General features: G+C 59.1%; 1 protein-coding gene across 1 annotated transcript in view; it reads left to right on the forward strand.

Annotated features, from left to right (window-relative positions):
• The window catches only part of CHD6 (chromodomain helicase DNA binding protein 6), a 96438-nt gene that overhangs the window by 41666 nt on the left and 28543 nt on the right, over nt 1-26229 (forward strand). Inside the window, exons 5-22 of the mRNA XM_075166199.1 lie at nt 4612-5111; nt 9303-9441; nt 10026-10175; nt 13077-13142; nt 14377-14435; nt 14794-14911; nt 16343-16429; nt 16715-16864; nt 17161-17282; nt 17895-18138; nt 18588-18764; nt 20457-20600; nt 21389-21644; nt 22129-22339; nt 22833-23028; nt 23563-23727; nt 24130-24309; nt 25587-25697. Coding sequence (XP_075022300.1) covers nt 4612-5111; nt 9303-9441; nt 10026-10175; nt 13077-13142; nt 14377-14435; nt 14794-14911; nt 16343-16429; nt 16715-16864; nt 17161-17282; nt 17895-18138; nt 18588-18764; nt 20457-20600; nt 21389-21644; nt 22129-22339; nt 22833-23028; nt 23563-23727; nt 24130-24309; nt 25587-25697 — 3075 coding nt within the window. The remainder of the gene's footprint in view (nt 1-4611; nt 5112-9302; nt 9442-10025; nt 10176-13076; nt 13143-14376; nt 14436-14793; nt 14912-16342; nt 16430-16714; nt 16865-17160; nt 17283-17894; nt 18139-18587; nt 18765-20456; nt 20601-21388; nt 21645-22128; nt 22340-22832; nt 23029-23562; nt 23728-24129; nt 24310-25586; nt 25698-26229) is intronic.

The raw sequence follows: 26229 nt of genomic DNA on the forward strand, positions 1-26229 counted from the left end.
CCACCCCAAAGCTGATGGGTTAGAAAAGGTGCAGAGAAGGATAAGGCAGATGGTCTGAGAGCTGGCCCAGCCCGCCTGCGAGGAGAGGGTGACTTGTCACCTGTACCTTAGCTGGGCTGAGAGAGCTCTGCAGGGGAAGGATGTGATGGAGAACGGCAAAACAGTGACTGGGACAGAGCGGGTGACAAGGAAATCCTCCTTTGTACTCTCACACCTTAAGAACTAGAAGCCATTTAGGAGAGCAGCACGATTTAAACAGAATTAGTGGGTTTTTCCCATACCTTATCAGTTTGTAGTACTGAATGCCACTGGGTGCTTTGGCATCCATGGTTACAGGTGGGTTCATGCAGCTGTTAACTGCCATGGTCTGGATGCAGCCCTGCCACTGGAGCTCCCGAGCCGCAGTCAGCCTGGGCAGACGGGGGGCAGAGCCCGCTGCCTGCCCTGCCCCACTCCTGCCCCCCTCGGGGTTAGAGCACTGGCCTAGAGCAGCCCTTGGCTTGGGGAGCCCACCCTGCCCGCCTGCTGCAGCAAGCGTCCTGGGGCTACGATTTGCCAGGTTTAGGCTCCTGAAGCTCGATGTGTTTCTCCCCTGTGAAGGGAGCCTGAACACAGTAATGTGTCACGGCTGGCTGTTGCTGCAGACACGGTGGCCGGTAGCCTGGGCAAAGCCGTGGCAGCCTGATGGCTCATGGAGACATGTGTCTCAGGCCATTCAGCCTGGAGGTTGCTGCTGCAGCAGAGCTCCCTGCAGTGCTGTCATCGGTGTGACACGGGCCCTTCAGCTCCTCACCGTTTGGAAGCAGGGATGGTGGTTCCCTGCGGCACAGGGGCAGCAGCTGATGCTCCGGCACCGGCTGCACGGGGACAGTGTGCTCCTGCCTGCCGCAGAGGACTGGCTGGGCTGCCGCAGGCAAGCTGCGAGTGTTCTTTGAAGCCACGCAGGAGCACAGATAACGCTGGCACTGCTTTCTCAGGCTTTTCCTGTTGACAAGAAGCCAGGATAAACTGAACCTCATCAAGGGGAAGTAGGAAAAGCCCATTCCCTGGCTCGCAGCAGTGTGCCGAGCTCTGACTGCAGATTTGTACTCGGCAGCACAGTCCTATGTGCATGGCAGGAGCTTGCCATGGACTTGTAGGAGCATGGCATGGATCGTTTTCCCCTCTAGACAAACCGAGCAGCCTTGGGTGCAGAAGGGTTTCTGGGGCTGGCAGTACCTTGCTCGCAGTCAGTGTGGAGGAGCCTGGTTTCCCTGCCCCTCCGTGCTTCTGCTGCCAGTGCAAGCCCTGGCCATGAGCTGCGTGGTCCTAGAGGCTGGTATTTGGTGGCCCTTTCATGGCAGGGCCAGAAGCTTCTGGCTGCTCCAGCTGGAGGCAAGTGCTGCTAACTGGTACCAACACTGCTTCCCGGATGCAGCGGGCTGTCACGTCTGATGCCCACAGGGCATCCCATGGCAAAGTGCTGGCGCTGCTGGACCTGGGGGCCTGCAGCGCTGCCTGGGAGGTGTGCTGGGGTGGACATATCTCTGCTCCCACCATGATGGGCTTGCCTAGAGGCTGGAGGTGATGCAGGAGGAGCAGAAGGATTGCTTGCATTTTCACAAACCTTCTGACAGCTCGTGCTTGTTTCTATAAAGCATTCAATTTTCTATTGCAGCAGGGCTTGTGGCAGGTAATCACCGAAATGCCCTTTCCTATTTGCCTAAGCAGCACAACGCAAGCACGAGGCAGACCCCACAAGTAGGTCACGTTTTGAGGCCTGCTCTCCTGACAGCTTTATCAGCCTCTCTCATGCGGTGCGGCCTGAGGCTCCTGCCAGGCAGTGGACGTGCCAGTGGTGATCAGGACCTGCCTGGGCTCCATAGGTTGAAGCTGTAGATGCAGACAGCAGATGGGGTAGGGGGGAGCTTTGGACCACTTGGCTGGCGTGCGATGGTGGAAATCATGAACCAGTTTTGGCACTCCCTACTCCACGCTGGTTTGCTGTGAGTTACTGATGCATGCAACGAGAGGGACCCATGTTCCCATGCCTGGCCATCGTGGCTCAGCTGCCCCAGGCACAGGCTGTCAGGGACAGAGTGGCTCCAGGTGCTCAGCACCGCTCCCAGCACCACTCGCAGTCCTGGTCCAGTCCTGTGGGTGAGCTGGGGAACCCCTCTCTGGCAGGGCAGGTGACATCGCCCGCTCTTGGACGGCAGCAGAATTGCGGTATCCAGACCTGTTGCTTGTTGGGTGGTCCGCCTGGAAGCGGGCAGCCCCTTGTGAGATGCAGGGCTGCAAGCTGTGCCTGGGAAGGAGTAGTTCACCCTCCTGCTGTGCAAGGATGCTGAAGATTTGCTTTCCGTCTGGTATCTGCATTTGGCTGCTGTTCAGCACAGAAACAAAAGGAGATCCAGGCTCTTGGGGGTCTGTGAGCTTTGTAGCTAATCCAGTAAATTGTTCCAGCTGATCCCCAGCTTGCAAGATCTGAGGATTGCAAAGACTAGGGCTGATCCTGTTGCTCAGCCTGTGGGCTCAGAGGCAGCATCTATAGTGCTGATTTACTCCCGGCTCAGAATAGGTTTCCCTTAATCTCTTGGGTGCACTTTGATGGCTTTCCATGTGATGGGACGGCTGCTCTCCCCCGTCCCAGGTCACTGGAGCAGACCAGCAGCAGGGGCCAGGGCAGAGCGCTGGAGGTGGCCGTGTGCGGGCAGAGATGCTGGTGCAGCCTGCCCAGCTGATGCCAGATGTGCCAGCAGCCCCACTCATGGGTGGCTGCAGGGGCATCAGGGGTCTTTTCCCCTTTGCAGCCCGTTTCATTTAATGCTTCCATCTAATCTACATCAGAAATCCAAGTGTACAAAGTGCCCTACGCCCTAGACCACCCTGAATGGGTTCCAGTTCTCAGCCTGTAGGATGTAAATATTTATATTCTCTCCCGCAGCGCTGGGGTATCTGAAGAGCTGGATGGCGCTGGGGGTCTTGGGGGCCAGGGCATTGCTGCTGGAGGCACTGGCACCACAGGAGCAGGGAAGTGGCTTGTGAAGGAACCATTACCCCTGACCTGGGGCAGCTGTGGGCACAGAGTGCAGGGGTGAGCACTGCCACCGTCCCCACAGGCATGCTGCTGCCTGGTGCCTCCCGGGCCACTCACCAGCCCCACAGCTTCCCTCCGAGGCGGTGCCACCTCCAGGCTGGTGGGACGGGCCTGGCAGGGGCTCAGCCCCACGCCTTGTCTCATGGGACAGCCACAAAACACCTGTCTGCAGGACCAGCTTTCCAGCCCTGGTCACGCTGCTGGGCTTGGTCTGGTGCTGACCTGCCAGCCCCGTGGCAGTGAGCCAGGCCAGGGATGGCTGCAGCTTCCCTCTGGTCACAGCCAAGCCGTGCATTAAAAGGAGGAGTTAATCAGGCGATTGTGGGTGAGAAGTTTGCCATGTCCTGCGAAGGCTGTGGGGTTTGCTCTCCCGCTGCGGGGCTGGAGGAGCAGCTCAGCCTGCCCGTGCTGCCGGGGCAGCGGGCAGAGACCTGCCTGGGCGCCCAGCAGCAGCGGGCTCTCAGCAGTACCACGAGGGATGGGTGCTGACCATGGCCCCAGCCACTCTCCAGTGGCCCCCTGATCACAGTCAGAGAGGAGAGGCGCAGTGGGCTGGCTGAGTGAGCAGGCAGGGCCAGGCGCTGCCCGTGCTGGGGTGCTGGGGATGGGAACTAACTGGCAAGAGTAGCCGAAGTGGAGCCCGACATGTTACTTTCTCCATCCTTGCTGCACGCAGCTATGCTTCTGCCCGGCCCTTTGTGCATCCCTTGCTCTGTCCCCCTCTGGTAGCTGCTGCAAGGGATGTTTCTGGTCCCCATTACGAATTGTCACCTGCAGCTCCCTTCCTCAGGCTGTCCCCTGACAGCCCCGCCGGCCCGGGCTGCTCTCGAGGAGCTGGGGTCGCCGCTCATGAGCCTGGGCTCCTTATCGCAGACACTGCTGCTGCTGCTCAAGCAGAGCTGGGCCTTTTCGTGCTGTTGCCACAGCGGAGCGTGCCAGGGAGGCAGCTGAACTCCTTTCAGTGTTCATGCTGGAAGGTTCGCGGGAAGTGAAGGAAGAGCCAGAGCAGAAAGAGCAGCTCCCCTCTCCTGGGCTGGAGGGAGCCCTGGCGCCCAGCAGCTCCCGGGAAAGGTGCTGGTCCAAGCCCCCTCTTCTGCCCAAAGCTCTGCCCCGAACAGACCTGGGGGCCTGCTTCTTGTTGCTGGAGGCTGCAAGGCAACCTTAATTCCCTCTCCCTGCTCTGCTGGGACAATCCGTGGCTCTGGGCAGTGGACAGGAGATGACCTGGGCGTGTGGGTCGCTCTGGGTCTCAGTGGAGTGCGGTGTGGAGTATGCGATCAAAGGCAGGACTGTGCTTGGGGGGCACAGCAGAGGGGCCAGCCACCTCCATTCTGGACCTACGTGGGCTGGTGGGGAACCGAAAGGCCTCTCTGACCTGTCAGACTCTGTCGGGTAGGGAAGGGCTGTGTCTGCGTGTGGTGGCCATTAGCCATAGTTCCCCATATGTCGAGGGACATTGCTCGCACTGCACCCAGGGGCTATTTCTATATGTGGCATTTGCTTCACACGCCGCCTTTCTGTTCTCTCTGCAGCCGCCAAGCTTAAAAGTGCTGAGCCGCTCCCCAATGTCGGATGCCTGGGAGTGCAAGGCGCAGGACCCCTTTGCCAGCAGCGAGGAGCAGGACGAGGTGCCCCAGCAGGTGACGGTGACGGCCACGGACACGGGCGGCCAGTGCCAGTGCCCAGTGGAGGAGCCTGACGGGGCTCCCCAGAAGCGGACGAGCACCCAGAACGGGATGCAGGACAGTGGGGGCGGGGGCACGGGAGTGAAGAAGAAACGGAAGAAAAAGGATCTGGGAGAGCAGGAAGGGGGAGAAAAAGCAGCTGTGGAGGTGAAACCAAAGAGGAGGAGAGAGCCTAAAGAACCAAAAGAGCCTAAAAAGGCTAAGGAGCCCAAGAAGCCGAAGGAGCCCAAGCAGAGAGAGGTGGCCAAGAAGCCCCGGAAACCTCGGGAACCCAAAGCCCCCAAGGAACCTAAAGACAAGAAGAGCTGCTCTGAGCCTGCCCCCAGAGCAAGACCCAAGAAGAGCAGGTGGGTGGTGGTGTGACCTTGTTTCTGTGCCTGGTGTGGACGGAGCTGTGGGCTTGCAGGAGCTTCGGCCGAGAGAGCCACGCTGGGCCACCACGTTGCAGGGTGCGCGGGCTCCTCGTGCTGAAGGCTGAACCTGCCCGTCAGGGGGTCAGGATGAGCCCTCCAGCCGTGCAGAGACAGGACAGGCGGGTGCCCTTTTGGGGATGAGGCCCTGTGAGACCCCAGATCCAGAAGAGGACCAAAGAGTCTTGGCCTCTCCTTGGCCTGGCCTTTGTGCCTGGGGGGCAGAAGGCCCTTAGGGAGGTGTCTCACCAGGACAGCAAGGTGCTGTGTGGCAGAGGGCCTGTCGTACCTTTTTTGGGGCCCGGGCAGAGGGTATGTGAGTGAGACCTGACCCTGGCCTGTCTGTGCAAGCGAGTGTCCCCGCATACCCGGGGGCCGGCAGCCTGCCTTCCCTCAGCTCAGGTTTGGGAGGATGGTGGAGGGCATAGCGTCTCCTCTCGCTCTCCTGGGCGGCAGGACTTCTCCCTTGCAGCTGCGGAGCTGTGCTGGCAGCCAAGGCCGGCAGCGGGGGGAGGCCTGAGGACTCCCTTGTACTGCCCAGCCCAATGCCACCGCCTCCGGTAATTCCTCATCCTTTTAATTAATAGGCTGATTGGTCAGAAGCTCTGATTTCTTACCTCTGATTTCTTTTTAATTGGGAATATGTGAGAGCAGGTCTCAACAGCACCAGCATCATTTGGTTTGCTGTCGTGGACTGGCGAGAATAAGTGTTTTTGGAGAGTCCTGTACAAAGCAAGCCTATCGATTGGAGCTGGGCCCTCCTTGTATACTGTAAATAATCCATAGGATGAATATATTTCTACTGTAAACAGGATTAGTACAGGAGCCAGCTGGAAATTTTTCAGCAAAACCTTTGTTTGTTAGGAAACACCAGTTTGGTAGAGCTTCTCGAGGGCACTTTCTGGAAATGGTCACCAGAATGGGCTTCCCAGGGTCTGTGGAATCTGCCCGCCTCCCTCCCGCCGTGCCTGCCCACAGGACACGTGTGCAGGGCAGGGACCGAGCCCCGGGTCTTCCAGAGCCCTGCTCCTTCGGCGCTCACTGGCAGCCGGATCCTGGAGAGGCATGGGCTGGCGGTCAACAGAAGAAGGTGTGGGGCAGCAAAGCTCCCACGCCAGGCTCGTGGGGAGCTCAGCAGGACGAGAGCTGGGCGCCGTGTCCCCGGCGGGTCCCTGAGCTGTGCAGCACTGTCACTTCTGATCTTCCTCGAGCCTGGGGCTCTGCATATGAGGAAGCCAAGCCCCCATGTCATCATGGGCCGGTGAGCCGGAGATGGACAGATCAAGTGGACAGTGCCGGGAGAGTGAGGGAAGGGCTCCTCAAGGCCCCGGGGAGGGCTGCAGTGGAGGGGCTGGAGGTGGAGAGGGAGGAAGAGGGGCTGCAGGCAAGGAAGGGGAGGATGAAGCCCATGTAAAGGCAGCACTGGGCACCGAGGAGGATCCTGGGATGAAGGATGCAGCCAGCAGCTTTTCCTAATGACACCTCTGCTCCACCAGTAAGAAACTGCCATATGGGCAGTTCACAGAGGTCTACCCCTGCGGTGGGACCTTTGGGATCAGACCAAAGCAGGGGAAACCTGGGGAAGAGCAGGCTGTGGAGGCTTGGGCTCCTGGAGGCACTCATGGCTCTTGTCCAGGAGCTTGTTGCCACCCTGGCAGGTCCCTTGGCTGCCAGCAGTGCCTTCACAGGGCGCTAAAAGCAGCCCATGACAGTGTGACCTGCCGTGGGTAGCTGGTGGGCAGGTCACTCTGCTAGACATGGGGATTGTGGTGGGGTAGCCCCAGCTGCAGAGCTGGAGACCCTGGTCCCTCCTGCAAAGGCACGGCAGGGTCTGGGAGTAGCAGGAGGGGGGCTGAAGGGGGATCCACTTGCTGTGCCAGGGGCCAGCGTGCGGAGTCCTGGTGAAGAGGTCACTTCATGCAAAAAAGACCAATTAATATAACTCCGTAACACATCATGCAGCCAGAAGAAACCATGCGTGGGAGTCTGGGAGCGCCACAAAGCTCTATGCTTTCCTGATGCCCTGTCCCAGTGGAGCCTGAGCACGTGGTGCTTCCTCCCACTCACCCGCACCTTCCAGGAGGACCTAGGCCCAGCCTATGGGTCCTCCTTGCAGCTTCCCCCCCTCCGCAGCCCCTCTTCAAGCCTCTTCTCAGACTGTTGTCTCAGCCTCTGGGTCAGCCACCAGCAAACCCACCCATGGGAGGAACAGCCGCTGGTGGAGGCATCCGTGGGTGTCAAGGTGGAAGCTCTGCAGGGAACAGGGCTGTGTGTCCCCCTGTGCCCACTGCCCGGGACGGAGATGGGGGGCTGGGCTGGGGGGCCCTGGCAGCGTGGGGAGGGAGAGGTGTGCGGCAGGCAGGGTAAGCACTCAGTACGGTGAAATGATTGCTGCGAGTCCTCTAAGTGGCAGATAATGGTGGCATAATTTCTTCTAAATTATTTCTAATCATAGCCAACTACTGGTTCATGAATGAAGCAGTTGTTAATTGTGACTTACAAATCAATATCTTGGGAGTTATTGCTCGGGTGGAAGCCGTGCTCGCAGTGCATTTTCAGGGCCTCTAATTGAAGTACGGGTGCACGGCCATGACATTTTTGGCTTGAACAGCAGATTTTTAACTGCTTGGTTTTTGCCTGTCCCAGACAAGCAGTGATTTTTCTTGTGACACAGGGGTAAAACGTTGACACAGCTTTGAAACTAACTGTTCCTCTGCCGCTGTGCAGGTCTGGGATGTGGAGGGGATGGGTGGCAGGGCTGTGAGTGAGGAAGGGGATGTTGCTCAGCCCAGAGACAGGCGCCAGCTCTTTGAAATCTTTCCCTTAACGGTGTTCCTTGCAGAGGGTAAGGATGGGTGGGCACGTTGAGAGAGGTTGTTTCTTACCCTTCTGCTTCCTGGGAACATTCCCGGGCAGGTTGTGGTGGGTGCTCAGTGCCACGGGGGGTCAGGTGTCCCCGACTCCAAGAGCGTGCCACGGGGCTGGGCTGCGTCTTCGGACATTTTATGTTTGCAGGAAGGTGGTGGGATTCACCGGGAGCAGGGCCCAAATCCCCTCCGCGACTTGAGCACGGAGGACAGTTGCCTGGTGGGACAGAGCCTCCCAGCGGGCCCTTGGAGGCAGCAGTGGCTGCTGTGGTGGGCCATTGCATCGGTGGGAGTCTGGGACCTGCATCCTCCCGTGTTCATGGCAGTCACGGGACTTAACTCCCTCCGACTGAGGGCACAGGCCAGCGTCTGCTCAGCTGCCGTCTCAGGAGGGGACTTGGTGCTGTGGCTCAGGGAAGACAAACCCTGAGCTGGAGCAGTTTCTGCCTCAACACTGGTGTAAAGGTTTACCGGGATCTGGCAGGGCTCTGTGGCACATGCAGGAGGTGGCCGGCAGATGGCCGGTGCTTCTCAGACTGGGCTAGAAGGTTTGTCTCTGGGGTGCCAGGACACAGGTTATCTCTGGAGCTGCTGAACTGCATCCCTGACTTTTGTTGGCACAGGATGTGTTTGTGAGTGCTCTGCTCAGAGCATGCACCTCGTTGCCCTGGCCTGCTGGGGTTGGCGGTGAGGAGATCCTCCTTGCGCCTGCGCTGGATGTAGGTCCCTGTCTCCGTCTCCCAGCTGGGGCAGAGGCTGCTGCACTCTGGTGCAGGACCTGCCTTCACTGTGGAGACTTCATGGTCCGAGGAAGGGGTCACTGTCCTGGGAAAGGAGAGGCTGGCCTCGTTCCTCCCCACTCATCAGCACTCTTGAGCCACTATCTAGAGTGTCCTGACCTCACACATCCGGGCTCCCCATGCCGAAAGAGCAGTGAGGGCTGGCCATGAGCTGAACCCCATCTCCTACAGCCCCTGTGGGGCTGTTTCCCTGGCTGGTGGGAGCCCCCGGCCCCTTTCTGCCCCACACCAGGCCAGGACAGGTGGACACTTTCATCCCAATGTACTGGAATTGGATGGAGAAACACTTGATGGTGATTAATGAGCATCACCGACTGGGGATCCCCGATGCTGGGGGAGGCCCCAGGAGCCTTGAGCTGCCTCTGGGTGATCCAGTGGGAGCAGAGCCCTGTGTGGGTGCGCTTGCTGGCTCTCCCCCAGGATCCCTAGGACAAGATCTAACTGTTAGTCTGTTTTGGCAGCAAGGACACCCCTTTGGAGAAGAAGAAGAAAGGGAAGAGGAAAAATGAGATACCAGTGGACAGTTTGGATTTGGATCAGGATCTCCTGAGCCCATCCGTGCAGAGCCCAGAGGAGTCTGCGGAGTCGGCCGACAGCCAGGTATGTCCAAAGCTCTGGGGCTGGCTACCAGTGGGGGAAATCCCAGCTGCCTCTGAGTGGGAGAAGAGCTGGGCCCTGGAGCGCAGCGATCAGAGAGCACTTTCAGCAGTGTGGCTGGTAGACCCCGACCCTGAAGGGGAGCCACCTGGGTTGGGGTTTACCAGCCACACTGCTTAAAGTCAGCTGGTGGCCCTGGGTTGGGTGCACGCTGCTGCCCTGGGTGCTGCACATCCCTCAGCCTTGAGTTTCCCTCTCCTCCCTGGCTCCTGGCAGCTCCCCTTTCCTAGCACAGCATGGGGAGGCAGGTCGGCCCCGCAGGGCTGAGGAGCTGCGCGTGTCTCTGCAGGGCTCCTCTGCTTCAGGTCTCAGGGGCTGATGGGGCTGTGTGGGTCAGGCGTTGATGGAGACCTTGGCACCGCAGTGATGGGTTTACCTCCAAGGGTTGCCTGTTCTTCCCACCACCTTCATCCCATGGGGCAGGGGGTGTTCTGGAGATCAGGCAGCCCTGGAGCTTTCTCTCCTCCGCTCAAGCAAGGAGGAGGTACTTGGCCTGCCCATGACTACCTTTTTCATCCGATACACAGAAGCGCCGCTCAGGACGGCAAGTGAAGAGGAGGAAGTACAACGAGGACCTGGATTTCAAGGTGGTGGATGATGACGGCGAGACAATAGCCGTGCTGGGAGCTGGGCGAACCTCTGCGCTCTCTGCCTCTACTCTGGCATGGCAGGCAGAGGTAGGGCTGGATGTGGGACTGGGGTGACAGGGCGTCCCAAGGGTGTCAGTGCCGAGGTTCAAGGAAGTGAGGGATCACAGCACAAGGATGGGGTGAGAATGTGCCTGTCTGGGAGGGTGCAGGCTGGCTTTGCAGGGACTGTGAGTGCACACAGGGACGGGCAAGAGGCATGCAGGTCCAAGTGTCCCCCTCCTGATGGAGACTAAGGCCTCTGGAACATGTCATGTAGCTGGACATGTCCCTGGAGGTATGACCCACCATTGCCCATGCCCACCCTTGCCTCCTGTCTCTGTAGCTCCTGTCCATGAGGTTAGTCTATTATTTTAGCTCTGCCAGCCGAGGGCTTTGTAGGTGCCAGGTCATCGTTTTCTGCCCACATTGCTGCTCGCCATCAGTGCCTGGGAGTTTAGAGATGCCTCGCCTGACACCTGCCAGCCAAGCTGATCGGCTGGGCAGTGTGGTAGGGATCTGGGCAGCGTGGCAGGGACCAGCTGGGGTCACTGCAGTTTGGGCCTCACTGCTCCGCCTCCTCTGCCCACTGGTTTAGCGCTGGCTCCTGATGGGTGCTGGCAGCTCCTTCCTGCTGGTCTGTGTGGTGGATCCTGCAGCTCATCCCCTCTCTCTGGTCGCTAATGAAGCTGCCAGATATTAATAATGGTCACTAATTATTTTCATAGTGTTCCCGTGTTCCTCCCTAGTCCCCTCTTCGCAAGGCTTTGGTGCGGATATTAGTCAGCTCTGTTGTTAAGCCAGTAAATAAGACCTGGCCTGATGCTCCCTGCCTCGTCCGGAGGGCCGCTGCTCACCCATCACGGGAGGTGCTGCCGGTGCTGCTTCAGCTGCTGCCCGGGGCTGTGTCCCAGCTGGGCTCCTGGCAGCGATCTCTCCAAGTGAGATTTTCAAAACAGCAGGTGGAAATGGGTTGCCTTTGGCATGTGTCCATGCTGCCACCCTGCTCTCCTCTTAGTCCTGGACTTCCACCTCAATTTGTCCTGCTCCAGATGAATTACTAAGGCTGGTGTCTGACGGCTGCAAGGCTGTCTGCTGGGTGGCTGCTCTGGGCTCCTGCCAGCAGGCTTGGCCAGGCCTGGCCGTGGCTGCTTCCAGGGTCGGGACTGACCCAGCAGGGCAAGATGGGAGTGCTGAGGCCTCAGGACTGCTTTCCCCATGGCCTGGACTTGCAGCTTTCCCCCCTCGATCCTGGCCACATTCCTCAGCAGCTCCCTGGGGCAGTGCAGGGCTCCTCTGGCAGCCCGCGGACTGCCAGCGATGAGCCACAGACCTCTGTAAGCTGGCTGGGCTGCGGGTCTGTGTGGGAGCTCCCAGCCACGGGGTGCTGGAGGCAGCTGCGATGGCAGCACTGTGCCCCTGGCCGTGTTCACACAAACCCTTTGTGGACAGGGTCAAGCTGGAGCCCAGCAGCGCCAGGGTGGATGCCTGGGCATGGGGAAACGGGCACTGCACAGTGGCTGCAGCGGGAGCATCTCTGTGTGCTCCCCTTGGCCATGTTACCCTGGCATGGGGCAGAGCTCCCCAAATAGGGCAGAAATCCCCCTCCGGGCCGCAGAACTGCAGCTGAGGGGCCCAGACAGAGCTGCTGTTGCCCTGCTCACTGTGTTGCAGTGCTGGGTCCAGCATCCAGCCTCACACCGCAGCAGGGCTGCCGAGGCAGCCCGTCAGCTGAGGGCTGGGGCATGGAGGGATTGCTGCAGCCCTGGGCACCCCCTTGGCTCTCCCAGACCCTTTTGGGTGAGTGGTGTGGGATGTGTGTCCCGCCTCAGCCTGCCCCGTGCCTTTCTTGGAGGGGTCTTTCTAGTCTGCAAAGGGACATCTCAGGGCTGCTTCGCCTTGGACCAGACTCTGCCTCTGTCTGAAGGAGATGAACAGAGTCCTCCTCCTTTCTGCTCTGCACTTTGCTCTTCCTCCTGCTGCTGTACGATCTCCCATCCAAGGCAGAACTGATATTTCTAATGCTCAAGCAAACTCCACATTTTTGCTGTCTGTCCTCTCCCCTTAATCTTTCCGTGCCTCTCCTGCTACAGCACAGACAGGCACAAGCCCAGCTCTCTTGTCCCTTGGTGTTCGGTGGGGCTGGTCCTGTCACAGCACGCAGCCAGGAGAACCTCGACCTCCCCACTTGTCCTGTGCCTGCTGTCTCGGAGCTGGAAGCAGGACAATGTTAGGGCCACCTCCAGCAAAGCTCGTGTGCTCCGCGTAAGGGAATGGGGAGGAGCCCGTGGGTGGCCAGCAGAAGATCTCTGCGGCCTCATGGGGTGATTTCCTCATGGCAGAGTCAAAGCCTGCGGAGAGAAGGAGGCGGCACTTTGAGCCTGCTGGGAAGAGCTGCATGGACAGCGGTGGGACTGAGGTGCTGTTGCCCGTGTCCTGTGGCTGAGGGCAGCAGCAATGGAGGATGCCTGTGGCAGGGCCCAACAGCCCTGCGCTCTGCTCTGCTGGGGCCCTTGGGGCCATCCAGCACTATAGGGTTGTATAAATGCCAAGGCAAGTCAGAGATCTGGCATGGAGAGTAGCTGGGAGCAGGAGACGTGCATGTTGGCGTATTTCCTTCCTTGAGTCTTGGGCAGAAGCACCCAAGCTCCCTCCTCTTTGCTGGGAGACTTGCCGCTCTGTCTGGCTGGTCTAGCTGGAAGGACCTGCACAGCTAAACACGACAGTGCAGTGGCCTTGCTGGGGAGCACAGGCAGAGGGCAAGTGTAGCTGGGCTGGCAGCACCTGCACCCTCACATCCAGCAAGGGTTCCCCAAGCGCAGCTCTTCCAGCTCCCGCTGTGCCGGCTCTGCTGCCCGGCTGGTGGGCTGGGAGAGGAGCAAGCTGGGAGGCTGCCAGAGGCCAAGCCACGTGATGAGCCAGGAAAACAGTGCTCTGCTCTGCTGTCCCCAGGAGCCTCCCGAGGATGATGCCAATATCATTGAGAAGATCCTTGCCTCCAGGATGGTGCAGAAGGAGGTGAGTGTCAAAGATGTCAGTGGGGCTGGAGGTCCCACTGAGGAGAAACGGGACCTGGCTGCTTTGTGCAGCAGAGACATGAGACATAGCAGCAGTTAGAATCATTAAAGTTGGAAAAGACCTCTAAGATCATCGAGTCCAACCCTCAACCCAACACCACCATGCCCACTAAACCATGTCCCTAAGCACCTCATCTACACGTCTTTTAAATACCTCCAGGGATGGTGACTCCACCACTTCCCTGGGCAGCCTGTTCCAAGGCCTGACCACTCGTTCAGTAAAGAAATTTCTCCTAATGTCCAATCTAAACCTCCCTTGGCGCAACTTGAGGCCATTTCCTCTCGTCCTATCGCTGTTACTTGGGAGAAGAGACCAACCCCCACCTCGCTCCAACCTCCTTTCAGGTAGTTGTAGAGCGCGATGAGGTCTCCCCTCAGCCTCCTCTTCTCCAGACTAAACAACCCCAGTTCCCTCAGCCGCTCCCCATCAGACTTGTGCTCCAGGCCCTTCACCAGCTTCGTTGCCCTCCTCTGGACACGCTCCAGCACCTCCATGTCCTTCTTGTGGTGAGGGGCCCAAAACTGAACACAGGATTCGAGGTGCGGCCTCACCAGTGCGGAGTACAGGGGCACGATCACCTCCCTGCTCCTGCTGGCCACACCAGTTCTGATACAGGCCAGGATGCCGTTGGCCTTCTTGGCCACCTGGGCACACTGCCGGCTCATGTTCAGCCGGCTGTCGACCAGCACCCCCAGGTCCTTTTCCTCCGGGCAGCTTTCCAGCCACTCTTCCCCAAGCCTGTAGCGTTGCCTGGGGTTGTTGTGGCTGAAGTGCAGGACCCGGCACTTGCCTTGTTGAAAGTTGGCGCTGCCATGCCATTCCTTGCACTCGCTCTTCACAGGGTGCTGCTGGGGTATGTCCGGACTGGCACCTTTCTGGGTTGGGGATCGATGTGGTGCCTCTCCTGCCCTGGGCACCAGAAAGCCTCTGGAAAAGAGTCAGGCCTAGGCTGATGCCCAGGAGGTGTTGAGTCCCCCATGCTGAAGGGTGGTCTCACACCACGTTCCCTAGGGACACTGAGCCTCCGAGGCAGGATGGCCGAGTGCCTGGGGCTCAGCCTGCCTGGAGCCTGTGGCTGGGCAGGGGACGCCTGTCTGCACCCAGGCCACAGAGGATGCCCCCCAGTTTATGCACAGGCTCTGACTGTCGCTAACTCTCCTTCCCTTGGTTTCAGGCTCATCCTGGAGGCCTGGCGTTTGAGATGGAGGAGTTCTACGTCAAGTACAGGAACTTGTACGTGCGGTGTTGTGGTGCTCTGTGCCGTGGCAGTGGGCCCTGTGCATGCAGGAGCGAGGGCTGTGCGCTCCCGCCTCCATCCCATCCCCAGCTGCAGCTCGCGCATCCCTGTCTCGCTGCCCCTGTCCTCCTGAGCCAGCCCCGGCGGTGGGAGGCAGGAAGGCCGCTGCAGGCACAGTGCTCAGTCTTGGCCTGGACCTGGGCCATGGCTTCCTCCAGTTTGGGGTTTCACGTGGCGAGGCAGAGGCTGGGTGTCCTCTGGGTGGCTGGGAGATCCCTGCTGGTCTGCATGGCGGGTGGGATGGGCCCACAGGCCTCCTTGGTCACGTTTTGTTCATTTCTTTTTCCTCTGCAGCTCCTACCTCCACTGTAAGTGGGCGACTCTGGAGGAGCTGGAGAAGGACCCCAGGATCTCCCAGAAGATAAAGCGCTTCCGGAACAAGCAGGCTCAGATGAAGCATATTTTTACAGAGGTGAGAACTGAGCGCGGCAAGCAGCTGTGCCCGACCCCGGCACAGCTGAGCAGGCCAAGAGCTGAGCGCTGCCTCTGGCACCTCCCTGCCCAGGCGAGGGCCAAAATTCAGGGCTGGGAGTGGGCAGGCAGGGCTCACTGTGCAGCTGTGCGTGCCCTGCCTGAGCTCTGCCATTGCTCAGCGATCCCGGGGTGCTGCCCAGAGCCCTGCCTGTGTCCCTTTGCTGACACCGTGGCAATGCCCAGGCAGCAGCATGGCACCTCGAGCTGAACCAGGGCACAGCACAAGAGGATGAGTGGGTGGGGATACTGGAGCCAAGGGGCCATGACAATGCCCTAAACACCCATGGTGTCACTGGCAGAGGTACGGGCAGGGTGACAAATGTCACTTGCCAGGCACTGCCAACCCTGGAAGCGTTGCTCAATGGGAGGGAGGGCAGCGTGCAGTGCTGGAGGTGCTTTCATGGTGGAGCAGAGATGCTATGGGAGAGAGGGAGCTATAAATACTTGGGCTTAGGGCAGCTCCTGCCTGCTCTGCTCTATGAGCAGATTAATCTTGTTTAATATGAAAGGTGTTCTATAATTTGTCTTGCTGCTCCGGAAGTAGTTGGATCTCCTCAAACTGCCCCTTACAAGTGTAAATCAGGCCAGTAGGCTATGAAAATTTCTCCATGGATGTGGTTGGAAAGCTGGGGGGGTGTGGCAAATTTCTCACTCCCAAGTGTTTGTGGTCTTTCCCAGAACACAAAGAAAAAACATGTGTTGGAATACGCTGTACCACTAACAATTTAGCAAGGAGCAAACGTTCTTTCCTATCACTAACTGGGGCATGGGGGGCTGTGAACATAGAAGCCATTTTTTTCTCCTTGCCAAGCCCTAGATAATGTGTCTCTCCGAGGACCACTGCTAGTCTAAAGCCCACTCCTTCCCAGCTGTTCCTGGCAGGAGGATGAGCCCTTGCCTCGTGAGCGGTTGCTGCTGGTGACTGCTGAGCTGAAGGTGGGGAGAGAGAGAGGCAGAGACAGAGAACAAGGGGTCATCCCTTGCAGAGGAGTGGAGTTCATCGGGTGCTATGTGTGGCTCTGTGCTGTGGCACTCACAGCTCTGGATGCTGCACGTAAGCTGGAGCATACAGCTCAGGATTTTGTACCTTGGGGCCAGATGGGCTGGAGAGGACGTTCCTGCCTCCCAGCAAGGGCACCATGGAGCCTGCGGCCGCTCTAAAGCAAGAGCTTTGCCTTCTGCAGGGCTCCTGCGTCCTCCCTGCCCAGAGACAGATGTCGCATACCTGCGTCCAGGGCGCTTGGTGTGCTGTGCACAGCTAGCAGCATCCTGGGGACAGATGTCCCGCAGCTGTTTACTTGTGCCCACCATCTGTTTAACCCTGGAATCACCTTGAACTTACTTCTCTTTTTACTCTTTGCTGTCGCAGCCTGATGAGGATTTGTTCAACCCGGACTATGTGGAGGTAGATCGAATTCTGGAGGTGGCTCACACGAAGGACCCTGACACCGGGGAGGTGAGTGGCTGCATCGCTTGCTTGCCCCGCGGAGGGAGGGAGGGAGGCTTGGCAGGAGGCCCGGACCCACGACATGTGTCGTGTGTCATCTCTGAGCGCCCTGAGGCCTTCCCAGCCTTGCGCAGCCTGACCCCTGTCCCTGTGGACCCCTTGGCGCAGGGGTAAATGGAGGGAGGGCTGCTGACCCTCGCTGTGATGCGCTCTCAGTCGCAGTCTGTGCCCGCACGCTGGGCTGAGCGGCCGTGAGCCCTGTGCCGTCTCTGAGCCTGTCTCTCTGCGCTGCAGGAGGTGACTCACTACCTGGTGAAGTGGTGCTCCCTGCCCTACGAGGAGAGCACGTGGGAGCTGGAGGAGGATGTCGACCCAGGGAAGATTAAAGAGTTTGAAGCCCTCCAAATCCCTCCAGAAATCAAGCACATGGTAACGTACCCAGAGGTAACGTACCCGGCTGGCAGCTCACTGCCCTGGGCAGGCAGGGACTGTCTGTGTCTTGCCAAGTGCTGACCTTCTTGTCCCTGCTGCTGCAGTGCAAGCCCCGAATCCTCCTCTCTGGATGGGTTAGTTAGCAGTATCCGAGGGTGGGATCTGGAGGCCAAGACCTTGCTGTGAATCAGCTGTCAATGACTGTTCTGAAGTGTTGTCCTGATGCGCAGCCCCAGAAGCAGGGTCTGGCCTCGCTGAGCGTTAACCTCTTCCTCTCCGTGGACCTTGCTCCTGCTCTCGCCTTCTAGGAGCGCCCGGCATCTGAGTCCTGGCAGAAACTGGAGAAGTCCCGGGAGTATAAGAACAGCAACCAGCTGCGGGAGTATCAGCTGGAGGGAATGAACTGGCTGCTCTTTAACTGGTATAACAGGTGAGGAGGGGCTGGAGCCCTGCGCTCCCACGAGGAGTCCTGCTGGCAGTGGGGCCCCGGTGTGTGCTGTCACGGGAGCGGCAGAGCTGAGGGAACAGAGCTGACAAACAGGGGCCTGCCAGAGCAGCCACTGAGACCTTCCAGTGCTGCCAGAACAACTGTGTTTGTTTTAGTTTTGCAGCTGAGTCTTTAGGAATGTTTCTCCCTGGTAAATGCTGATGGGTCTTGGACATAGGGCTTAGCTATGGGTCTAAGATACACCTGATTTTTGGTATTGGCCAGGTTACTGGTGACCCATTCCTGTGGCAGGAGTGCAGGAATGTGCATGTTCTCAGCTGCAGCAGGCCATCAGATGCATCTTTCACTGGCCAGTGTGCACCCAAAGGACAGCATCTTTCACACTAACTTTGAGTCCATCATCTTGCAAGGAATTGGATGGTCTGGCTTACCCAGACCAGTCTGGGCCACTGTACCAATGTCCCCTCACCCTCCACACTGCAGGGTCAGAGAGGTGTGGGTGGAGGTGATGTGCCTGACATCCCACCGAGGAGTTGGCGACGTGCTGTTTCCTACCCGAGAGCTACATTCACCTGCCCCTGTCCATCTCTGCAGGAAGAACTGCATCCTGGCTGACGAGATGGGACTGGGGAAGACAATCCAGTCAATCACCTTCCTCTCAGAAATATTCCTGATGGGCATCCATGGCCCCTTCCTCATCATCGCACCTCTCTCCACCATCACCAACTGGGAGAGGGAGTTCCGCACCTGGACGGAGATGAATGCCATTGTGTACCACGGCAGCCAGATCAGCCGGCAGATGATCCAGCAGTACGAGATGGTGTACAGGGACGCGCAGGTGATTGACGCACATAACACTCCCAGGATGCGTCCCCCAGCCCTGGCTTGCTTTACTTGGGAAGCACTGAGCTGCATGTGGAGCTTGTGGTTTATCTGGAGAGGGAAAGGTGATCTTTTAAGACCCCTTTGCTGGCATGGGCTCAGGGTGCAGTGTGTATGAGTGAAGAACAGGCCCAACTCATGCAGAAAAGGGAAAATGCAGCAGAGCCCCAGCCGCAGCTCTTGTCTGGGCCTTTATGTCTACCCTGAAGCAGAGTCTGGTTTGGAGAGTTGCAGCCTGCGGCCAGCGAGGAGGCTTGCAGGAACCCGCCTGCTGCTTGAGAGAGATGAATCTGGGGAAATCCCAGCTAAGACCCAGATGCTAACACTGATATGTTGACAAGATGTCTGACAGTGTCCTGCTGCCCTGCAGGAGTCAAGCGCTGCGTATGGTTTATGTCTCCCTAGGGTAACCCTCTCCCTGGGATCTTCAAGTTCCAGGTGGTTATCACCACCTTTGAGATGATCCTTGCGGACTGCCCGGAGCTGAAGAAGATCCAGTGGCGCTGTGTGGTCATTGACGAGGCACATCGCCTGAAGAACAGGAACTGCAAGCTCCTGGAGGGGCTGAAGCTCATGGCCCTGGTGAGCATGTCCTGCCCAGTTCACGTGAGAGCAGGGTGGGCCAGAGATGGCCATGCCTAGCAGTCAGATGCCACAGCCAGCTGCTCAGGCCCAGTGCCAGGGCTGAGAGCTCCCTGTCAGAGGGAAAACCATCCAGGACCCATCAGGTTGCGTAAGCAGTGCCAGTGACAGGGGGCCCTTTAACGGATGGGGCACTGGTGCCCTGCAGCCATCACAAACTCCTTTTTGCTAAAGCGGAATATTAACCGACAGCAGGCCAAGTCCCCCCATCCCTTCCCGTCTGTGTGCATTCCCTGGCAGAGCAATGCCTGGCCTTGCAGCACAGCTTAGGCTGCTGCAGCACACACAGGCAGTTGCTGACCAGCCATGCACAGCATCCTCTGGCTGTGGTGTGCTTTGTACCCTGCAGTGAGCAGGGCTGCAGTATTCAAGCTGGTTTCTTACTTCTCTGCAAACATGGGACCAGTCCGTGCCAGGGATGGGGGTGCAGGACTGCGCGTGGTGAAAAAGGGATCAATGAGCTGCTCTGAGAAATGAATTTGGGTGTCCAGCTCCTTTCCAGCCCTGGCAAAAGCAGTGCTGCTGTTTGCTGGACCGAGGGCCATCAGGCCTATTGGATCTCTCAGCCCTACCCAGCTTCCATCACACTCACCTGTAGCTGGGCCAGGGCTCCAAAAATTATTAGTCTTATGTCTCCATTTCCCAAAGACCCTGCTGTTTCCCCATGACCCTGTCTTGTACAGGGTTGTGAGCAGCCTGGGGCAAAGCGGGATTGCTGCTGGTCCGCCTTCGTAACCATCTCCTTCCTTTGTACAAGTCCTGTGGGAGCCTCCCACCTTCCAATTGCCCTTCTTTCATATCTGGTGACTCTTGGGGACGTTCCCTGCATTAGGTTGGGCAGGAGGATTAGCCTGAGCAGTGAGCAAGGGCCCAAGTCTCTGACACTGCTGGGACAGAACGGCTGGTGCGCCCTGGGAGGCAGCACCCGGTAGTGCCTGAAGCCAGAGCCTGTAGTGTCAGCACATGGAAGGGAGCGCGTTCTCCTTGAGGGGTCATCCGCTCCTCACAGCCCAGGTCTTGGGGGTTTGTCTGGACCCCGTCCCCTTTTATTGCAGATGTACCTACATGGTGAACCTCCAATAAAAGCTCCTCCTTGTTCCCAGTGCCCACTTGACACAGTCATACGTGTGCCTGCTGATTTTGGAGCACCCTGCTCACGCTGGCCCTAGCAGCAGGTCCCTGATGCCTCTCGGTATCACATGGCTCTGGGCCATGTTCCCTCTTGTTCTACCCGAGCCCTGGAGAGGGACGTCCTGCCCCCCGGCGCACGGAGGCTGGGGCTCTGTCAGCCTCCCTGACTGGTGCCAGCACAGCTCTGCCTGAGGGTCTTGTACCAGGGCAGGGCTGAAGCCTGGGGGCAGTGGGGGATTCACGGTTTTGGCTGTTGTTGCTGCACAGAGCTGGACTGGGGCACGTCCAGGGGAGCGTCCTGGGAGCCACAAGACAGTGTTGCGTGGCAGTGGCTGGGTCAGGGCTGGCACCATGGCCAGGGGAGCCTTTTAGGGAGTGTGTGTGCCCCCAGGCCACCCAGAGTGCTCCTGAGGCTGGGAGACAAGGAGCATTGCGCTCTTGGGACCCCTTGGACCCAGCCGGTAGGTCTGAGCCCTCAACCTGTTTTCTGTGTGTACCCAGGAGCACAAGGTGCTGCTGACAGGGACCCCCCTGCAGAATTCGGTGGAGGAGCTCTTCAGCCTCCTGAATTTCCTGGAGCCACAGCAGTTCCCCTCAGAGACAGCCTTCCTGGAGGAGTTTGGAGACCTGAAGACAGAGGAGCAGGTACCTAGAAGAGTGATGCTGGTGGCTATTAGCGTAGGCCACTGGGACACATGGTCACCAAGCCAGGCACGCACTCAGACGTGTGCTTCATGGAAGTGAACAGTACTCCTCATGCCAGCAGAAGCAAAGTTGTGACAGAGCTCCCAAAACTGCTTTGGAGAGAGGAGACCAGCCTGTGCCAAGGCAGTGGTCTGCTCCCCGCCTAGTTCCCTACTGCCCCTTGCATGCCTGGGCAGCACAGCTCACCCGCCTTTCCCACCTGCTCTGTCCCTGAGACCAACGGGAGTGTAGGGGGAGTGAGAAGATCAGTAAGTCCATGTGTCAGTCGCCCTTGTCATGTTCCCCTGGGGAGCCATCCTCCAAAGTTCCCCTTGGGCGTGGGTCACGGAAAGCAGCTCAGTCCCCTGGGCTGTCTCACTGCTATTTGAATGTCTGGCTTAAGTGGAGATTGCACAAAGATCGTCATTCTGAGGGAGCAGGCACAGGTACATGGAGCAACCATCATCTCAGCTGCTGCCAAAACTCTCAGCTCTCCTCCCACAGCAGACATATTTATCCAAGACTGCCAGCAGCAGAAGTGTGTGGAGTTCATGGCTGGTCACTCACATGCCTGCTCCAAGGAAGCCAGACCCTGAAGTTGTCCTGGCTGTCAGCAGAGCAGCTGCTTCAGGGTCATTTGTAGTGGGTTTCCAGCCTGGGGAGGCTCTAGCGTTGCAGGCCCCTCCGCTGTCGTCACCGTGTGCTTGCCCTGCAGGGAGGGCAGTGAATCTCTGCGCTTGCTCTGGCAGGTGAAGAAGCTGCAGTCTATCCTGAAGCCCATGATGCTGCGACGGCTGAAGGATGATGTAGAGAAGAATCTGGCACCCAAGCAGGAGACCATCATTGAGGTGGAGCTGACCAATATCCAGAAGAAATACTACCGGGCCATCCTGGAGAAGAACTTCTCCTTCCTCTCCAAGGGTGCCAACCAGCACAATATGCCCAACCTCATCAACACTATGATGGAGTTGCGGAAGTGCTGCAATCACCCATATCTCATCAACGGTGAGGGCTGTGCAGAGGAAGTGGGGGGGGGGGGGGCGGATATCACTGCAGCATTTACTGGTCACTACCTGTAGAGCTCACCCAGCCTGGGAGCCAGCTCAGGCCCTCATGCCATCTGCCACTGGTGTGGTTGTGCACCCAGGCCCAGCACAGGATGCAGTGATCTGCCTCGTTGCCCTCACGGGCAGCCCAGCTCCCCACGAGCACTGCTTGCTGGTGGATGCCTCAGGGCCTTGCAAGGGTCACTATGTTTGGGGGCGTTTTGGCATGGGTTGTTCTGCCAAGAGCTGGTGCAAGCCCTGAAGAAGGAGTAGAGTCACAGGAGTGGAGAGGCTTCTGAAGGTCTCTAGCCAACCTCCCTAGATCTGATCGACTGCATGGGTTCTGTTCCTCGCATGGTGGCTTGCTGTTGTCCTGGACGGGAGGCTGGGGGCGGCTGCACTGCCAGCCTCGCCAAGAGCTCACGTCCCTTCTCACCTGGCAGGCGCAGAGGAGAAGATCCTGGAAGACTTCCGTAAAACACACAGCCCGGAGGCGCCCGACTTCCAGCTGCAGGCGATGATCCAGGCGGCCGGGAAGCTGGTGCTCATTGATAAGCTGCTTCCTAAGCTGATCGCTGGTGGGCACAAGGTGCTCATCTTCTCCCAGATGGTGCGCTGTCTCGACATCCTGGAGGACTATCTCATTCAGAGGCGGTAAGTACAGGCGTCAGCATTCACCATAGCTCCTCCACATCACCTCCATCCTGCACTGTAGATACAGAGTGGAAACAGCCCAGGATGGGGATTTGGCCACTCTGTGCCCATGTACCAAAGGTTCCAAGTTACAGGCTACTGCTGGTGGGTGCAGAGACCCCAAAGCTGGGCAGCTCTGACCTGTCCATTCTGTGTTGCCCAGGGCTAGTCTCAGGAGTGACCAAACGGAAATAGGCCTTCCGTTGGTCCTGGTTCCCATGAGCCCCATATCCATGCACCGTGCGTGATAAGAGGAACGACTTTTGGGAACAACCACAGTGCACACACACTGATGGGGCCTGAGCCTCCACCTGTGCACAGGTTCTGCCAGTAAGTCCCGGCTGCCTGCGTGCCCACACACAGCCCAGGGGAAGGAGCAAGAAGGGGTTTGTAAGACACAGCCAGTTCAGGCCCTGCTGTGACCCTGCTCTCGGCTCTTCCCCTCTCGGCGCAGGTACACCTATGAGCGCATTGATGGGCGGGTGCGGGGGAACCTGCGCCAAGCTGCCATCGACCGCTTCTGCAAGCCTGACTCGGATCGCTTCGTCTTTCTCCTGTGCACACGGGCGGGCGGGCTGGGCATCAACCTGACCGCTGCCGACACCTGCATCATCTTTGATTCAGACTGGAACCCACAGAACGACCTCCAGGTAACGGGCCTGGCCGGGACAGGTCCTGCAGCACGGCTCCTGTCACTCATGCCAGCCGGAGGGAAGGGCGGCAGCACCCGGCTGTACGGGGCATGGGATGCTGTGCTGGGAGAGCCGGCAGGGGGGCGCTCCGAGGGGACGTGTCATGGGGGAGATCACGGTGTGGCTCTAAAAGCACAGCTGGGCCACAGACCAGGCAACACTTTGTCCATACGTGGTGTTGGAGGGGGTGAAGTGCTGAGTGCCCCGCCTCTGCAGAGAGCCAAGGCTCCAGCCTGAGCCCCTTGTCCTTGCCCGGGGGTGCAGGGGTCTCTGATTCCTGCTCCACAACCACGCAGGCCTGGCGCTAACCAGCACCCGCTGGCAGAGCCCTGCCAGGTCAGCCACTGGCACTGGATGAGGTGCTGTGGTGGGCGGGAGCTGACTGTGGCTCAGGTGGGTGAGTGGTGCGTGCTGGTGCAGGGTGCCACCAGCCACACGGTCCCCATCCTGCTGGGCTCACTGTGTTTGACACTGTGCCCTCTGCACTCCCAGGCTCAAGCTCGCTGCCACCGGATCGGGCAGAGCAAGGCGGTGAAAGTCTATCGCCTCATCACCAGGAACTCCTACGAGCGGGAGATGTTCGACAAGGCCAGCCTGAAGCTGGGCCTGGATAAGGCTGTGCTGCAGGACATCAACCGCAAGGGCAGCACCAACGGGGTAGGTTGGCTGTCAGAGTGGGGCTAGGCGGCAGGCGCTGCGGGAGAGCTCCTCCTTCCCCTGCAGGTCACTGCCACGTTGGAGCAGAGACCTGGGCAGGCTTCTGGGGAGGGAGAGGCCAGTCCCACACACTCGCATTGCTGCTGTTTGGCCTGGCAGGCTGTCCCTGCACTGCCACGGGGTTGGGGGACACGTGGTGCTGTGTCTGGGTGACATGGACTGAAATTCCTGACAGTCCCTTAGGCGGCGTTTTGAAGTGACCTCTTTGCTGTAGCAGTGGAAGATCTGGGTTGGCTTGGGGCATCTCTGCCCTCCCTCCTGGGGCAGAGGGAAGAGCCTTCTCCTGCTGTGCAGTGCCCAGGGCAGCTGGCCAGGTTGGTGATGCCCCCGTGTTTTGGGCAGGTTCAGCAGCTCTCAAAGATGGAGGTGGAGGACCTGCTGCGGAAGGGTGCCTACGGCGCTCTCATGGACGAGGAGGATGAAGGATCAAAGTTCTGCGAGGAAGACATTGATCAGATCCTCCAGCGCAGGACACAGACCATCACGATCCAGTCTGAGGGGAAGGGTTCCACCTTTGCCAAGGTGTGCTGTGCTCCATCGAGAGGGAAGGGGGACTCCCCCTGGGATGGTGGAGGACACGCTGGGAGCGCGCAGGGCAGTAGTGGTGGGCTGACCTCTTACCTGGGTGTTGAGACATGTCGGCACGGAGGCCAAGCTCTCCTGCGTGTCCCGCTGTGCCCAGGAGTGAGACCTCGCTGGGCCATGGCAGCAGGGTGGTCTCCTGTCTCACTGGTGGTCAGCTGAGCATTGAGAAGGGGGCCACCAGCCTGGGCAGGTGATGTGAGGCTGCCCAGGAAGGTTCAGCTTGCCAGCTTCCACTTTCCCTTTGAAGCCAGCTCAGGCTGGTGAGAAGGCAGAGCAGGGGCTGGCCTCCAGGTGCCGGGCAGTGCCAGGGTGTGCTCTGTCACCGGGCGGGTGGTGTGGATGGATGCAGAGCTGCTCTTGTGTCCCAGCCAGGGCACTGCAAGGTGGAGTGCATGCTCTTCTGACAGCTGAGGACTCCTTGCCGTGGCAGCGGGCCATGCCCAGAGCTAGACCCTCTGCCCAGGGCTGTTGTGGGCAGGTCAGGCTGCCTGACCTTGGGGAGGATGGTTGAGTTCAAAGCCTGGGTGAGATCCAGTCCTGAGCTGGACTGATCTTCTACTCATGGGCTGAGTTTATTTGATCCGGAGTCTGTCACCTCCCCTGCCCTTCTGGACACCGGTGCTGCCTTGCTGTGGTGCTTTGCTGAGCAGAAATGCAGGTGAAGACCTGGGCTGTCGGTGGTGCGGAAGGAGTTGTGGTACCTTCAGCACAGCCCTCCCACAGCGCAGCCCATCTCTATCTCCAGCCTCACTCTTCTGCTGCCGTGGGACCTGGCTCTGCAGGGAAACCCCCAGGGTGGTGGTGGGAACTGGCTGCTGGCCTGCACGATGCCCGAAGCTGGGTGCTGCTGTGCCACGGGAAGCTGTGCACCGTGGGGCCCTGACATCTCCACAGGAAAGAGCCTGAGGAGCCAGCTCTGTGCCACGCTCGTGGCTGGTGTCTGCTGGGGGCACCAAGGGCCATCCCTCCCTCCTCCTCTTGCAGGTGGCGCAGCCCAGGCTCCATTTCCAACAGGTCAGGCAGGACTGCCGAAGAGAGGGGTTCAGCTCCCTTAAGCAAAAAAAGAGCCCTCTGGCATGTGTCAACATGGGGTGTAACACCCCATGGTAGTGAGACTGCGCGCTGCAGACAGATGTGTTGGGGATCTCTATATGGTGGACTGCACGTCTGGATGGTGGGTTGCACCCTCTTCACTCCTCTTCTTTCACTCTCAGGCCAGCTTCGTAGCATCAGGAAACAGAACTGACATTTCCTTAGATGACCCCAACTTCTGGCAAAAGTGGGCCAAGATAGCAGAGCTCGATACAGACGCCAAGAATGAAAAGGTAGGACCCGGCTCGTGGCCCGTGTGCCCCACAACTGATCTGGCACGGCGTGGTGTGGTCTCCAGGCAGGAGCTGTGTGCTTCCGCTGGGCTCATGAAGGGATATACGGGTTAGGCATCAGGAATTACTGCAAGCGAAGACTGACCCATGAGTGCTGGGTAAAGCCCCAGTTACTTTAGCCACGTGTTGGGCTGTGTCTACCTGCTATTTCAGGGTGCTCAGTCTGTGCTCCCAGCTACTCCAAGCCCGGTTAAGGGGCGACAGTTGGGGCTGGCAGCGTGTGAGGGGAGAAGAGGATGAAACAGCCAGCGCGATGGCATGCCTGTGAACCCAGCAGACGGGTGTGACTGCCTGTGCGTGAGCTGGAGCTGTGCCAGGGTTCCCCACAGCACAGGCAGGCGTGAGTGCCTCCCGCTGCCAGCCAGGTTGGGTGCTGGCAGCCGGGGCGGTGCGGGCTGGGGCTCTGGCGTGGAGCAGTACCAGAATGGTCCCATGCTGCCCTCCAGGTGCCAGCTCTGATCTCCCGGCTCCC

This window comes from Calonectris borealis, chromosome 17 (assembly GCF_964195595.1).
Source record: "Calonectris borealis chromosome 17, bCalBor7.hap1.2, whole genome shotgun sequence".
In the NCBI taxonomy this organism is placed as follows: Eukaryota; Metazoa; Chordata; class Aves; order Procellariiformes; family Procellariidae; genus Calonectris; species Calonectris borealis.